At 38.5% G+C, this 15416-nt stretch overlaps 1 protein-coding gene across 11 annotated transcripts in view; it reads right to left on the reverse strand.

Moving 5' to 3' along the window:
* Positions 1-15416, reverse strand: part of dmxl2 (Dmx-like 2) — a 119163-nt gene that overhangs the window by 37419 nt on the left and 66328 nt on the right. For 2 of the 11 annotated variants that reach the window (NM_001441446.1, XM_087291670.1), the window contains 6 exon segments: positions 5128-5178; positions 7558-7806; positions 9897-10027; positions 10137-10213; positions 11831-12022; positions 12129-12419. In NM_001441446.1, the coding sequence (NP_001428375.1) occupies positions 5128-5178; positions 7558-7806; positions 9897-10027; positions 10137-10213; positions 11831-12022; positions 12129-12419 (991 nt within the window). 11 annotated transcript variants of the gene reach the window in all.

The raw sequence follows: 15416 nt of genomic DNA on the forward strand, positions 1-15416 counted from the left end.
GAGGGTTAAGTTGGAAGCTAGGTATTTATTTATTTATTTTTTTTGAAATCAGGTTTCTCCTGTTTGTTAGTAAAGGGAGTTAGTTTATCTATTTTTGTTTCTTTTATTTCAGATTAGCAAGAGATTACATTAGGAGCTTGTTTTTGTCTTTTTATTTATTTATTTTTTTTTTGGCCTTGGCCCCTTCTGAATTGTTACCCTGTTTTTTTCTTTTTTTTTTTTTGTTATATGTAAAACTTCTTTTTCTTGATTTTGATTTTGTTTAAGTTTTTAGCCATTCTGTTTGAGAAGACTAGTTCTCTCTCTCTGTTACGTTCCAGCCATTGCACATCATCCACCACCAATCATTTATTTTCTGTTGCGGTCAATCCCTAGACCTAAAAAGATTGTAACACACGTATTAATATTATGGTTTTAATGCTTCTGCAATCAATGTTTAACTCTACCACAGCTGAACAAGATCATAGATGGTTCATGTTTGATGTCATTGCAAAGCTAATTTGGTGTACTGAACGATTGTTTATGTAAATACGTATGCAACATATTAACATTTTAAGAAGCTTTGAACATTTCCGCATCAGTTTACGCCCAGAATGCCTCTGCAAATCATTACGCTTTGAAACAAAGACTATAAAACATGCCTCAGGGGAGTTAACTTCATATTGCTCAATTCGGCACTGGAGGGTGGGTACAAAACCATCCTTATAAAAGCTTGTGACCTAACGCCACTGCCCAGACTAGAACCCCGACCAGAGTGAACCCAGAACTAGAATCCAGGAGAACCACAGAGGACTCCAGGGAGTAAGTGGACCCAGACAAAATGGGTTAATCACACAGCTCAGGCATTGCCCTCTCCAATACCTTTCTTTTTTCTTGTTTGTCGAGACTAAACTATACTCATTTCATTTGATAAAGTTGACTGTTGGGTTTTTACAATGCACTGCATATAACACAAAAACAGCAAGGCGCAGCAGGAGTCCACTTTTGCTTATTCCTAGACAGATTTCACTTCCTCTATAACAAGACACTGGCAGGGAGGGTGTGAAATAGTGTGGGAGATCCTGCAGATATCTTGTCTTGTAAAATGTGTGTTCACTGCGCCCACAGAGTGTGACCACAAAAACAACAGCAAAAGTAAAAAGGCAAGCCAGTGAACATTTCCTCACTGTGAGATCCCTACTCTTATAAAAAATGTAATATTTGACATGCACATCATAGGTTATAATGCTTTAAAGCTACATATATCATGACTGTAACCTATACAGGGGTTGGACAACGAAATTGAAACATTGGCCAATTTAGAGTTGGAAGTTTCATGGATAAATCTGACCAGCCTGGTGGCCAATCCTCATTGATTGCACATTCCACTAGTAAGAGCAGAATGTAAAGGATTATTTAGCAGAGTACTAGCACAGTTTAGCTTAAAATATTTCAATGTACAAAACATTATGGGTGATATGGTTCCAGCAGCGAAAAGCTTGGGCCCATCTTTACTGTCTTTCCCACAAATGGGAGAGTTACGGTGTGGAGAAGCCCCAAAAAAGCGTACCACCCAGACTGTTGCATGCCCACAGTGAAGGCTGGGGGAGGATCAGTGATGGAATTTGGGGGTTTGGGATGCAATATCATGGCACTCCTTAGCCTCAATACTTATGCTAGATGAGTGTGTCACAGCTAAGGACTACTGAACCATTCTAGAGGACCATGTGCACCCAATGGTTTAAACATTGTATCCTGAAGGCAGTGCAGTGTATCAGGATCATAATGCATCATGCACACAGCAAGACTGTTGACAGACTGGTTTGATGAACATGAAGTTGAATATCTTCCATGGCCTCCACAGTCACCAGACTTAAATATTATTGAGCCACTTTTGGGTGATTTGGAGGAGCGAGTCAGGAAACAAGCATGACGTAGTGACCTGGCCACTATTCTGCAAGGAGAGTGGCTCAAAATCCCTCTGTGGCCACTGTGCAGAACTTGCATTTGTCATTTCCAAGAAGAATTGATGCTGTATTGGCAGCAAAGGAAGGCCCTACACCATACTAATTGATTATTGTGGTCTGAAACCAGGCATTTCAGTTTCATTGTCCAACCCCTGTGATTAAGCAGTGTGTGTGCTTGGTCTGTGGGTGATATTTAGCGTAGAGTTGAATACTGAGCTGAAGTTTGTCATTAGATAACTGATTATTGCTGCTTGTGCTGTATGATCCACAGCTGATTCTAAACCATACATCAGAGCCAGATTTGAGCAAACATATAGGTTACTTTCATAAATGAGCATGAGCAGAGTGAGTGTTCACACAGAACACAGTACAACACACCACATCATCAAGCCTTATTTATTCTCTGATGCGAGCAGGCTGATTATCTGGTTCACATGAGTAACCATTAATGCATTTTCTGCACATTGCGAGCATTTTAAATCAGTTACTCATGAGCAGAGCCAGATAGAATGTGCTGACTGTTTTTTTTTATTTTTTTTATTGCTACTTCTGCATAGAATTGTCTAAATTCTGCAGACTTATTCAGAATGATTTGCTGAAAAATACTTACATTTTTATTTAAGGTTTACAATGCAATTCCAATTAGAACTTGTTTAATACAGTGCTCAGCATAATTGAGTACACACTATTTTAAAAATGAATATTTTTATCTACTTCTCAGTAAATATAGTTAATGGAGCATTTAAACACAATGGATTTATTAAACAAATATATTTAGTAAAATAGTATTTTAGTTACCAAACATATTTAGAAATTGAAAGATAATTTAATTAAATTCAAGCAAAATATCGCCAAAAACTAAAATACAACCTACAAAATTTCAACTAAATTCTTCTCTTGATTTTTTTTTTTCCTTTTTTTGTATTTAATAATTTTATATAACATAAAATTGGGTGTACTAGTTTTTGGACTATTATCGTGATTTATTTTGTAAGATAAGCTCCAGATTTGGCTTGAGTACAGACTAATCTAATGTATATACACAAATATAATATTGCATAGCTTCCTAATAAAAATATGAATTTAAAAGATAGATTTGTGAGAGGTGTACTTATATATGTTGAGCGCTGTAAGTAAAACTGAAGTCTCTCGTTTAATACACAAACAGAATGCTTATTACTTAATAATATAAACATTACACGTTGTTTTGTACATAAATCATGTACGTTTGAATATTATTCAATAATACTCTTAAAATGAATTTTTTTTTTCAGGAGAAAGTCTTAATAAAAGCTGTTTTTAATTTTTAAAAAAACATTTTAAGGTCAAAATTAGCCTCTTAAAGCTATATATTTTTTGTTAGTCTACAGAACAAACTAATATGTTTAGAAATGTGTTGAAAAAATCTCTATCTAATAAGTACAAAAATATTTAGAATAAGAAACTATGAAGTCACAGATTGAAAAACCAAAAAACTAAACAAATTTTTAATTATATTGTGCAAGACCTAAATTCAGAGCTTTCCTTAGTGCAAACAAAATAGTTTTTTTCCACTTGTATTTAAATTTGTGTGCTTAAGGTCTTTCCCCCTTAGCTCTCATTTCCACAAGCATGCTTTTTGCCTTTCAAAATGATGTCAGTAGAGTTTCATTAAATGGGACCTCTCATGCCTCTTTTACAAAAATGTAAAATAGATTTTAGATGTCCCTTGAGTGTGTATGTGAAGTAGAGGCCTGCATAGCCGCGGGATCCAACCAGATTTCTTGTGGCGCGGGAATAAATTTACTGAATAAAGCACGGAAGCGGTCCATAACTAGTGTAATTTGAACGTGAGCGGGCGGTCTAGCAATATCTCTGTTGACTCCTGAGCGTGCGATCACGCTTATGTGTGTAAATGAAAGAGCGTGATGCTATGCATAGCTTGTTTGTTGCTTCCTATGTGTGTGTGTGTGTGTATGTGTGGGAATGAGAGAGAGATTGGTGCTGTCTATGTGTATGTGTGGGAATGAGAGAGCGTGATGTTGTCTGTGAGTCACTTGCTTGATGCTGTGTGTCTATTAATGTGTGTGTTTATAAAGACAGCTTGTTATAGGCTGTCTGGACTCTGTATAGCTGTTTGGTTTTGTCCACCCCCATTAGCGGGAACGGGCGTGGTGGGTAGAAAACAAGGTGGGGCAGGCAGCAGGACAAAACGATGCTGAATATAAGCAGGAGCGGTCGGTTCGGACTAAAACTTGGCGGGTTTGGGCGGGAGCAGGATTAAAAATTTAGTTCCACGCAGATCTCTAATGTGAAGTTTCAGCTCAAAATACCCCACATGTTTAATAACTCTTTGAAACTGTCCCTTTTAGGTTTTGATCCTAATTGTGGCACTTTGATGACTGTCACTTTAAATTAATTTAAATTTAAATGAGATTGTGCTCTTTTCAAAATAGGGTGGAGCTACAGATGCCCATGTGTCAGCATAGAGGCAGATTCAAAAACAAAACCCACGTCTGATGCTAATAAGGGAGAGATCATCACTAATGGGTGGGACTTTTCCCTTTGATGACATTTACAAAGGGACAATGTCAATCAAAGTGTTTCTGCAGACTCTTTTTATGAAGTAAGATTCTAAAAAAAATAAAATAATTTATTCTTAGCATTAGAAGCTGGATAGATTCACAGACTATTGCTTCATAAATGTGTTTTAAACCCCTTATAAAGTGATTAGTAGATCCCTTTACATCACTTCAGGCTTCAGTGTCATCTTTGGTCCACTAGCCAACTAGTGGAAGGAAAAGCTGATGTCTATACACATATTTATTTACACTCAATACTTTTGATCACATGGGTGTAGCCTTACAACTAAGAGGATTTCAAAACAGGGCATCAGAGCTCAAAACAGAACATGTTTTGCATGACATATCTCTTAAAAAAACAGGAGTGTTTTTCATTTCTTTAAATTCCTCTTTAAAGGTCATACCAGTTCAGACAGAAAGAGAACAGAACAAACTTTGCAAATGTTGACCATAGACAGCTGGTGTGCACCTGAGCCTGAGGCACTCTACACACACACTGCAGGGAGGTCGACTATCACACACACACATATATATATACACAGACGCACGTCCACATCTAGAGTTTGAAAGAGGTCAAAAGCCTGAACAGAAAAACAGGCGGAGGGAGACAGTGTGTGTACCTGCGTTATTCTCAGATTGGAGCTCTGCCTGCTTGTTTGACTCCATATTGGCTGTGATGGTCACAGACACACACACAAACACACACATGTGATGATGAGAGACACACAAATCAGTGACAGAAACAAAATAAGCTGGACGAAATCACAAACAACACACACACACACACAGAACATTATCAAGTAAAGAAATGATGAAATGCAACACATGAGGAACAAATATCACAGCAAACCCACGCAGCACTTCTCCACACACTAACAGGAACATTACCTTACATTTAGGAACAATAAGCAATTTATTTGTTGGAGTGTTTATTAGAATTTTTTATTTATTTATTTTTATGTTTTAGGGGTTTTTCACCTTTTATTGGGATAGGATAGTGGATGACAGACAGGAAAGTATTAGGACCAGAGAGAGGGGAAGGGTCGGCATAGGACCTCGAGCTGGGAATCGAACTCGGGTCGCCGTGAGCACCATGGTGCTATATGTCGGCGCACTTAACCACTAGGCTAATGGCACAGACAGTTTATGACATTTATGTTTATTCTATTCTGAATATATAGTTGACAACAGTATGTTAACAATTAACGGTCTGTCTGATGCAGTTTTATTTATACAAGATCTGATTGAATCACAGGACTGATAATTCTACTTATTCTAGCCAATCACTGTAGACGAGAAAACATAAGACTTTTGCTGCTTGTTCAAACTACTTATTTAAAATGAGTTAAAACAACATAATTCTTAAGTTTTTCTTTGGGACAACTTAAGTGTTTAATGTTCAGTTCACTTAAATTTGTAAAAACTATTAAGTTAACTAAACTGATTTGTGTTGGGAAAACATGAATGATTTGTGTGGAACCAATCGGGACCATCCCGCTCTCACTCATGAAGCTACTACAGAAGTAATGAAGCTGCAATTCACCAGCATTCTGCTTGACCTGGCTCCAAAATAAAGCACATTTTTATTGACGCCAATGTTAAAATAGCCAAAAAAAAAAAAGGTGTTTATAGCCTACAAAAAACTTTTGGTGTGTATAGCTAATATTACAACTGTAAGGGGGTGAAGTTTTTTTATAACTCATCTGTTTTCTTTACATTAAGTCTGCATAATTAAGGGCGTGGCCGCTTGAGTGACAGCTGGGTCTCACTTGTCGCCGTCACGTCATGTCACCTCAGCTGATTAGCCACTGAACTCAGTATATATTGTTCTGCTTTCTTTTATGTGGCTTTAGACAGTCAGTTGCCTTTTGAAATTATTTCCTACAATTATCAGATGATATGGCATGCTGTGTGCACTTCATTGTGCTCACACACCATTCAAGTAGCCTCAGTTTCCCAGGCGAGTACAATTCTTAGGGCCTACTCACACTATGCTATCCGAACGTGCCCAAGACCTTTTCCCGGATCGTTTTGAGTGTGAGCGCACTGAATTAGGCTCAGGCATGGTTGGAAGAGGGGTGTCAGAGCGCAGTATACTTGGGCTTTGGTGTGGCATGCTTATAGTGTGAATGCAAAGCGTGTCTGAGCCCGAAACTAAAGATGAGACTTTTACTGGATTGTTTCATATGAATTCATTAATCATTCTTACTGTTCAATGAACGCAAACTGTCGTAGCTTATTAAAGACGCAAACCCCTCACTTCACAACAGTTGCACCTTCAGCAAACCTTTTAATACCTGCAGCACGAGGACTTTATGGTTGTTTATGAGTGCCAAAAATAGCAGATCTGTTCAGCGAAATATTTGACTGCGTGTCACTGCATATAAATAAAGAGATCTCCACTGTGCTGAGCAACTGTGCTGAGTGAGAGCGCTTGTCTATTGAACAGCGCATCATCAATGATGTAAGCGTGTCCAGGCCTGAATGTAATGTGAGTGCGGGCCGTTGGGGGAGATGGGAGAAGAGACAAGTGTGCTTTGGCCCGCTTCAAGGCAACTATACATAGTGTGAGTACGCCCTTACATTCCATATTCTTATATTCCATATGTATAAATATATGTTTTAGTTAAGGCAATTTGTTTATCATTTATAATTTTCTTTATAATTTTAATGCACTCCAAAATCTGACAGATCTAATTTCCTGTTCCTGTGTGGAGAAAGTTTCCTTTACTCACAGCTCTCGGGCTGTGCCATTTCCACTGTGACGTTACTGTTGTTCCCAGCCTCCGTGAGAGGCGGTGCTTGATTGACGGTTATGGCCGGGGGGTCAGAATCTGCGACTTTTACATCCTCTGACCCCTCGCTCGCTGCTGCCTTGAGAGCAGCTGACAAGGGAGGAAATCTGATTATCAGCTTGAGCACCCAGTGACTATTTTCAACTTTACTTTGCATGTGGAAAACTAGCCGAAACATAAATTTTTTTTAAGAAATCCTAATTCAACAGGACACGACCATTAACAAATAAAAGAGGAATGGGGAGAGGAACTTACCTGGGGCGATTTCAGGTGGCCGCTTGGGCTTGACTATGAGTTTGGCTCCGCCCCCAAACACAGCAGCCCACATGCGGTTGTTCAGTGGGTGAGCGGCCAGTCGGAAGAGCTCGTTTCCAGAGTGTGTGCCGAGACCGTGAATCAGCAGACTGAGATACACGGCCACCACAGCCTCACACAGCATAACGTTCAGACGCACGTAATCATCGCCCTGAGCACATCCCAACAGACTGATCAGAGACGACACACCTGAGAATCAGAATGAACACACAGAGTTAATTACAGTTAATACACCCATGTATTCTCTATTTACAACAACCTATAAGTCTATGGTTTATCTGTCAGCCACCCATTTATCCTTCTGATTGTCAACCAATCCATCAGTCCAGCCATCAGACCTTCAGTTTACAACTTCATTTCATCCATCTGTCAGTTCTATTCATCCATTCCCTCCTGTTCATTTATCAGTCATCCATCTTTTTTCTGTCAACCCATGGACTTTTTTCTACATCCATCCCATTTTCTTACTATTCATCCTCTCCTCAATCTATCGGTTTATGCATGAACCATAATTCATCCATAATCACCACTTTAATTTTGGCCTAAAAAACCTCTAATCTACACATTCACTTGTTCATCCAACATATTTTATCTATACAACTGTCTACGAACCCATCATTCGTCAATCAAGCAAAACCTTTCTCCATCACATTCTCTTACTATCCATTCTCTCCTCAATCTATTGATTTGTCCATAATCCATCCATTTAGCCACTCCTCTAACCTTGGCTCCATCCTTTAACCTATCAATTAAATATTCGATTCATCATATGTTTAGTCTATTAGTTTATCTATCATCCATCCTCCATTTAATGACCCAATCTCTCCATTATCTATCTGGCTGACCATCCATCCACCCAATCAATACATCTTTCTAAACATTAATTAATGTTTTCATCCATTTATCCAGCAAATTATTCTTTCCATTCAACACATTTTCAACCATCCATCTTCTGTCAACCCATCAAGTCACTCATCGACCCACCTTTCTCTTTCTTTCTTTCTTTCTTTCTTTCTTTCTTTCTTTCTTTCTTTCTTTCTTTCTTTCTTTCTTTCTTTCTTTCTTTCTTTCTCCATCAGTTTATTCATTTTGATGTGCATCCACTACTCCAACCTCAACATTCATTTGTTTATCCAACATATTCAATCCATTCGACTGTCCCTCCATGAACCCATCTACTGTCTACCTATCTATTCTTGGCTTCATCCATCCATCCATCCATGGGTTCAGTTAATTATTCATTCATTCACTCACCCATCCATTCATCCATGAATTCAGTTCATGCATTCATCCAATCACCCATCCATCCATCTATACATCCATCCATCCTTCCACCCACCCATCCATCCATCCATCCTTCTTCTGTCAACGCATCAAGTCACTCATTGACCCATCTTTCCAACTAATTAATAAAAAAATTAACTCTTTCTTTCTCCACCTATGAGTTTATTTATATTTATGTGCATCCACTACTCCATCCATCCATTAATTCAGTTCATTAATTCATCCATTCATGCATTTGTCTTTGCATCCACATTTTCATCCAACAAAGTTTACCATCCATCCACAATTACCTCTTTATCTGTCCATCCATTCATTAGTATTTTTCCATCAACCCATCAATTCTTTAGTTTATCCACCCAATTACTCAATCTCTTAGACCATTAGTTCATTCATTCATCCATTTATCAGTATTTTCCATCAACCATCAATTATTTTTTTTATCTACCCAATTACTCCATCTCTCAGACTATCATTTAATTAATTAATTAATTATTTTATTCATTCATCAATTCAGCAGTATTTTCCATCAACCGATCAATTCTTTTGTTTATCCACCCAATCACTACAGCTCTCAGGCCATCAGTTAATCAATCAATCCATCCATCCATCCATCCATCCATCCATCCATCCATCCATCCATCCATCCATCAATCCATCAATCAATCAATCAATCAATCAATCAATCAATCAATCAATCAATCCATTCGTTAATTTGTTAATTCATTAATTCATTCATTCAGTAATTCATTCATTCATTCACTTTGTTTTTTTTGTTGTGTAGCAGGTATTCAGTGGCAAAATATATTTTATTTCCATTTATTGATGGACATTCTGTTAACATGCAATCAGATGCCAGTGAGAGTTAGTAATGTTCCCATATTATTTCATCCCCACCTGGACCACCAGTGACACATTTAGTAACTCTCAGAATGATGAGGATTAGCTTAGTTTTTCAGCAAGTGTAATCGGTGTAGTTCGATCTGATGTTTTGTTACCTGGCCACTGTGCAGGGGCAGAGGTGGGAGTTGCATGTTCCTCAATACTCTCAGTGCGAAGTCTACGCCTGTCGCTCAGTAACAGTCCCTGATACACCATCCCAGTGAACTGACTGGCCTCCGATTGACTGCTGAAGACACAAACAACAGAAGGAAATGTGTGAGTATTTGACAGTAAGTGTACATGTGTGTAAAGCTGACAGAATGGTAAACAGGCGCAGTTGATTAGTAGCAGTGTACCTGTAACTGTGGCTGTCACACAGCGATTGGTAGATACAAGCCGACAGAGAAGCAGCAAGAGTGTGTAAAGCATTCACCTGAAACACACATGCACATTAGTAGAAGCACAGACAAGCTTTGTATATATTCATTCAGACAGAGATCAGTGGTTTATTTTTAAAATGCTTTTTATCCATGCTAGTGTTTTTTTCTATACTTGCCCACACTCAAACATGCTGTGAAAATCGCATACTGCAATAACCATAGATAAAAATGGGAATAATTTATGAATAAGGATGGAAAAACTATAAAACACAGAAGAACTGATTAGCTCTGACGGTAATGGTTTTGCTATTGGTACTTGAGAATTATTGCTGAATAAACATTACGTACAGTAGCATAGTTTAACTGATCAACATTTTCTAATTCGTCTGCACATTTGGCAATCTCACATGAGAAATGCTTGTGCTTTCACCCAATACTACAACGGCGAGCGTGTCAAGTATAAAAACCTTTACAGTTCTCGGCTAAGCGCACACACATAGCTGGCAACACAGACTTGTGCGCACACACAGCTCGTAAGATTGCGGAGTGGCAGAGAGAACCAAACGGGTTGTATTTCCCGAGTGGACATTGACAATGCCCGTTGCAACAAACGCAACAAGTTGTTTTCTTGTAAAAGCAGAAACGCCAGCAATCTGGCTAAACGTCTTTCAAAAGTGCATTAACTGCAGAAAGACAAATGAAAAGTTTTTGACTGACTAGCTAAAGGTACATCACCCACATCGTTATAGTAGCAGTCAATCACATAAGGTCCCTCTAAATTAGTTTAATATTAATAGTTTAATAAACACACGTTTGGTTACAATGAAAACAGTCCTTTTTTTCTGTAGTAGCCTAAAAACATCTTGAATATTAAAAATGCTTTTACATGACTGTATTTACAAATATAGCCCAATAATAAACTATTATTATTAAGAAATTATAAAAAAAAAAAACTGCTTATTTTAACAGTGTAAACTCCTAAAACACCGGTGACTCATTTATGTGAATGTGTTAAAGAAAAATCACAAATCTGATTATTTATTTAATTATTTGACTGCATTTTGCAACTAAAAGAGGGTATTTTGTACTGCAGGGACCACAATAAACCAAGAAAGATCCTGACTTCTGCCAGAAAATGCATTGCTGCATTGCTATTCCTTTAAAGTACAAATGAAATCAAAACTAACCATATTGATTTTGTTAGCTCATATTGCTAGTTTTTCTGGTAAACAATTTGTCTGTGCAAATCATTAAAAAATAACTGTTTGGTCTTGTAATTTAAAATTAAAATCTAAGTTTAAATTCTAAAATTTAATTCTAAGATTATGTCAGTCTGTGGTAGTGGGCGTGGCTTACAAACTAAGCCACACCCCTCAAACTTTCAGTTTTGAAAACAAACGAGAGAAACAGTGAGAAGGAGGTGTCTGTTAGGTTGTAATGACTCTTCTAAAACCCTTTTCCCAAACTTTCTGAATGAAATGCCTACTTTACTACATCCAATCAGCTTGCAGTAGAAAAAACAAGCCACGCCCACTGTTCTCTTATTTAATATTTAGTTCTCTAGGAACTGCGTCACAATAAAAAAAAATGGTCGCAGCTTCCAGTTCATGTCGACTTTACGTTCTATTTACATTTTTCACACAGTTTCTATTGGTGAGTGTGTGCTTTACCCGGTCGTCCAGTATGTCTGGGTGTGGTGGAGCCTCCATCTGAACAATGGTGAAGAGGATGTCGTGAATGTGATTTCTGAGGTGCAGGACGGGGTTTGCGATGACGGTCTTGGTGGGAGCGATGCTGGCCGACAGCAGGGGCAGAGTGGTGGGGAGGGGGAGTGGAGACTGAAGCTGCTTCACTGTCATTTCCTAAAGACACACAGCCAATCATTTGTATTAGAACACACTGAACTAAGCATTCGACCGTGTGAGAGTATAAATAAATCAGCATGTTAACCATCATGCGAGGACTCACTTGCTGTGATTCCTGCAGCAGGAAGAGTAGCTCCATCCTGACTGATGTCACTCCTCCACCCTTGGCCCCGTGCAGACTGCAGTAACTGAGAAAGACTCTGAGCAGAGCCTGGTTCTTCCTCAACCAGGCTTTCCTCCGCTCTGCATGGAGCTGTTTAGCCTGCAGCCGCCGTCGCTCCATCTGGTGTCGCTCATATGCACCTGCTTCACCCCGAATCAGTGAGTCTTCCAGGTCCAGGGATCCATCTCCGCCCCATTTCTCCAGCTGACCTACAGCCGTTTTCCCTTCAACCTTAGGGAGTTAGAATATCCAGAATTGATCAGGGTTGGCCAACGTATTGAACATTTAAATCATATTCTATAATGAGTAGTTGATTCATTGATTAACCAATAAATTAGGGCTGCACAATATTAGACAAAAACTGACATTGCGATATTGTACTTTTCTGCGATACATATTGCGTTATTAAGTATAAATTTCACAAGATGACTTGAATGGCTCTATTTGGAAAGAATTAGTCATTTTAGATCGATTGGGATAATTTTGTTGTACATCTGGGGCCTCATGTATCAACGCTGCGTACGCACAAAAACTTTGCGTATGCCAGGTTTCACGCTCAGAATCGCTCACGTTTGGATTTACTAACGATGAAATGAACGTGAGAATGTGCGCAGCTCCACGCCAGCTTCATGGCTGGCGTACGCACATTTTTTTGTGCATGTCGGTTTTATTTCCATTGGCGACTCCTAGAGGCAGTTGTGTTAAATTGAAAGGAAGGAAAGAATAAGAAGAACGACTTCATCAGACGGTGGATTTAAACCGAGTTCAAGCTCGAATGTGTCAAAACATGTTGGCATGCGTTTCACGAGCTACGCCACCCCTACAACATTTTGCACTTATACATCTCACTATTTCTTTTTTTAATCCACTCAGTGCGATGTTCAGACTTAACTGTGTTAAACGCATTAGTTAAACTCTCCCACTCTATTGTTTCCTTTTGTTAATAATTCTGGAGGACAAACTTGCAAATAACACAGTTTTTCTCTGGTCTACTCCGTTTTTCTCTCTTGCTATTGCTTTTTCTTTGGATTTTGCCAAAGTAGAGTCATTAGCATAGGAGGCAGGGAGGGGTTTTGCACTCGTGCATGTTGCGCTCAGTTTCACGTTCATTTGGATGTACAAAAGAATATGCGTGTGATTCCTCGTACGCTGTGTTTCATACATCTGAATTTTTTTCTGCGTACGCAATGCTTTAGTATGATTTCACGCAAGTCTTCGTACATGAGGCCCCTGGTTAAGATATAACAAACCAATTACAAGCATTGATGAAGACAGTAGCAAAGATTCAAATAAAATAAATAGTGCTTTATAGTTTCTGGGGGTCTAAAAGTATTCAGGTACATAAATTGAATTATCAAATGGAATTTAACACTGTATAGACTTCAGTAATCTTTCTTTAAGTTACAAACATTATAAATGGTTGTGCCTGATTGCTTAAAACTGGCTTGGAATGCTTAAACAGTCATGAGACGTGCTCATTTTCTCTCCATATGCACCATACAAATTTTTACATAATACTTCTGTGCTTTTTTTAGGGCCAGTTCCATTTCTACTTTTACCCCTACCCATTCCCTAGGCCTATGAAACAGAGTGTGGAGGGGAAGGGCTTCAAATTTTACCCCAAAAAAATGGGACAACACAACAACACCCAAACACGTCATCATATGTTGTCGCAAGCTCTTACTTCGATGACAGCAATTGCTGTGGTTATTCCAGTTTTATTTAGTGTTTATTTTTAGGAAATCATAGAAGGCAACGATATAATTAAAATGTTATTTTCTGAGTGTACTTAATGCAGGTGAGAGGGCTTGAAAAACCATCTCTATGGGAAACATTTCATATTTTGTATTTGTACGTTTATGCATGTATGCATGTATGTACAGTGCATCCGGAAAGTATTCATAGCGCTTCACTTTTTCCACATGTCTTTATGTTACAGTCTTATTCCAAAATGGATTAAATTAATTTATTTCCTCAAAATTCTACACACAATACCCCATAATGACAATGTGAAAAAAAAAAAATAGTTTGAAATTGTTGCAAAGTTGTTAAAAAAAAAAAAAAACTGAAAAACACACGTATATCTTTCCCTCTATCCTGACTAGTCTTCCAGTTCCTGCTGCTGTTAAAAACATCCTCACAGCATGATGCTGCCATCACCATGCTTTACTGTAGGGATGGTATTAGCCTGGTGATGAGCGGTGCCTTGTTTTCTCCGAACGTCACGCCTGGCATTCACTCGAAAGAGTTCAATTTTAGTCTCATCAGACCAGAGTATTTTGCTTCTGGTCTGAGAGTCCTTCAGATGCCTTTTGACAAATTCCAGAAGGGGAGAGGCTTCTGTCTGGCCCCTCTACTATAGAGGCATGATTGGTGGATTGCTGCACAGATGGTTGGCCTTCTGTAAGGTTCTCCGCTCTCCACAGAAGAACGCTGGAGCTCAGACAGAGTGACCATCAGGTTATTGATCACCTCCCTGACTAAGGCCCTTCTCCCCTGATTACTCAGCTTAGATAGCCGGCCAGCTCAAGGAAGAGTCCTGGTGGTTTCAAACATCTTCCACTTAAGGATAATGGAGGCCACTGAGCTCATTGGAACTTTTAGAGCAGCAGAAAATTTTCTGTAACCTTCCCTAGCCTTGTGCCTCGAGACAATCCTGTCTCGGAAATCTACAGACAATTCCTTTGTCTTCATGCTTGGTTTGTGCTTTGACATGCACTGTCAACCCTGGCACCTTATATAGACAGGTGTATGACTTTTTAAATCAGGTCCAATAAACTACATTTACCACAGGTGAACTCCAATTAAGCTGCTGAAACATCTCAAGAATGATCAGTGGAGACAGAATGTACCAGAGCTCTATTTAGAGCTTCACCGCAAAGGCTGTGAATACTTCTTTACATCTGATTTTTCAGTTTTTTTATTTTTAATAAAATTGCAACAATTAAAAAAAAATATACTTTTTTCACAATGTCACTTTGCGGTATTGTGTGTTGAATTTTTGAGGAAATAAATAAGTTTAATCCATTTTGAAATAAGGCTGTAACTAAAAAATGTGGAAAAAGTGAAGCGCTATAAATACTTTTCAGATGCACTGTACTAATTTAACAGATATTACCTTGAGCCCCAACACTCCTTTGACTCTTTCAACTTTAAAAACTTCTATTCTATTGGGTTGCAATAGGGCAGAATCAAAGAATATTACCGCAGGCCATACATTAGGTCATA

The sequence above is a fragment of the Danio rerio genome, chromosome 18 (genome assembly GCF_052040795.2).
Source record: "Danio rerio strain M-AB ecotype USA chromosome 18, GRCz13ab, whole genome shotgun sequence".
NCBI classification, from domain to species: Eukaryota; Metazoa; Chordata; class Actinopteri; order Cypriniformes; family Danionidae; genus Danio; species Danio rerio.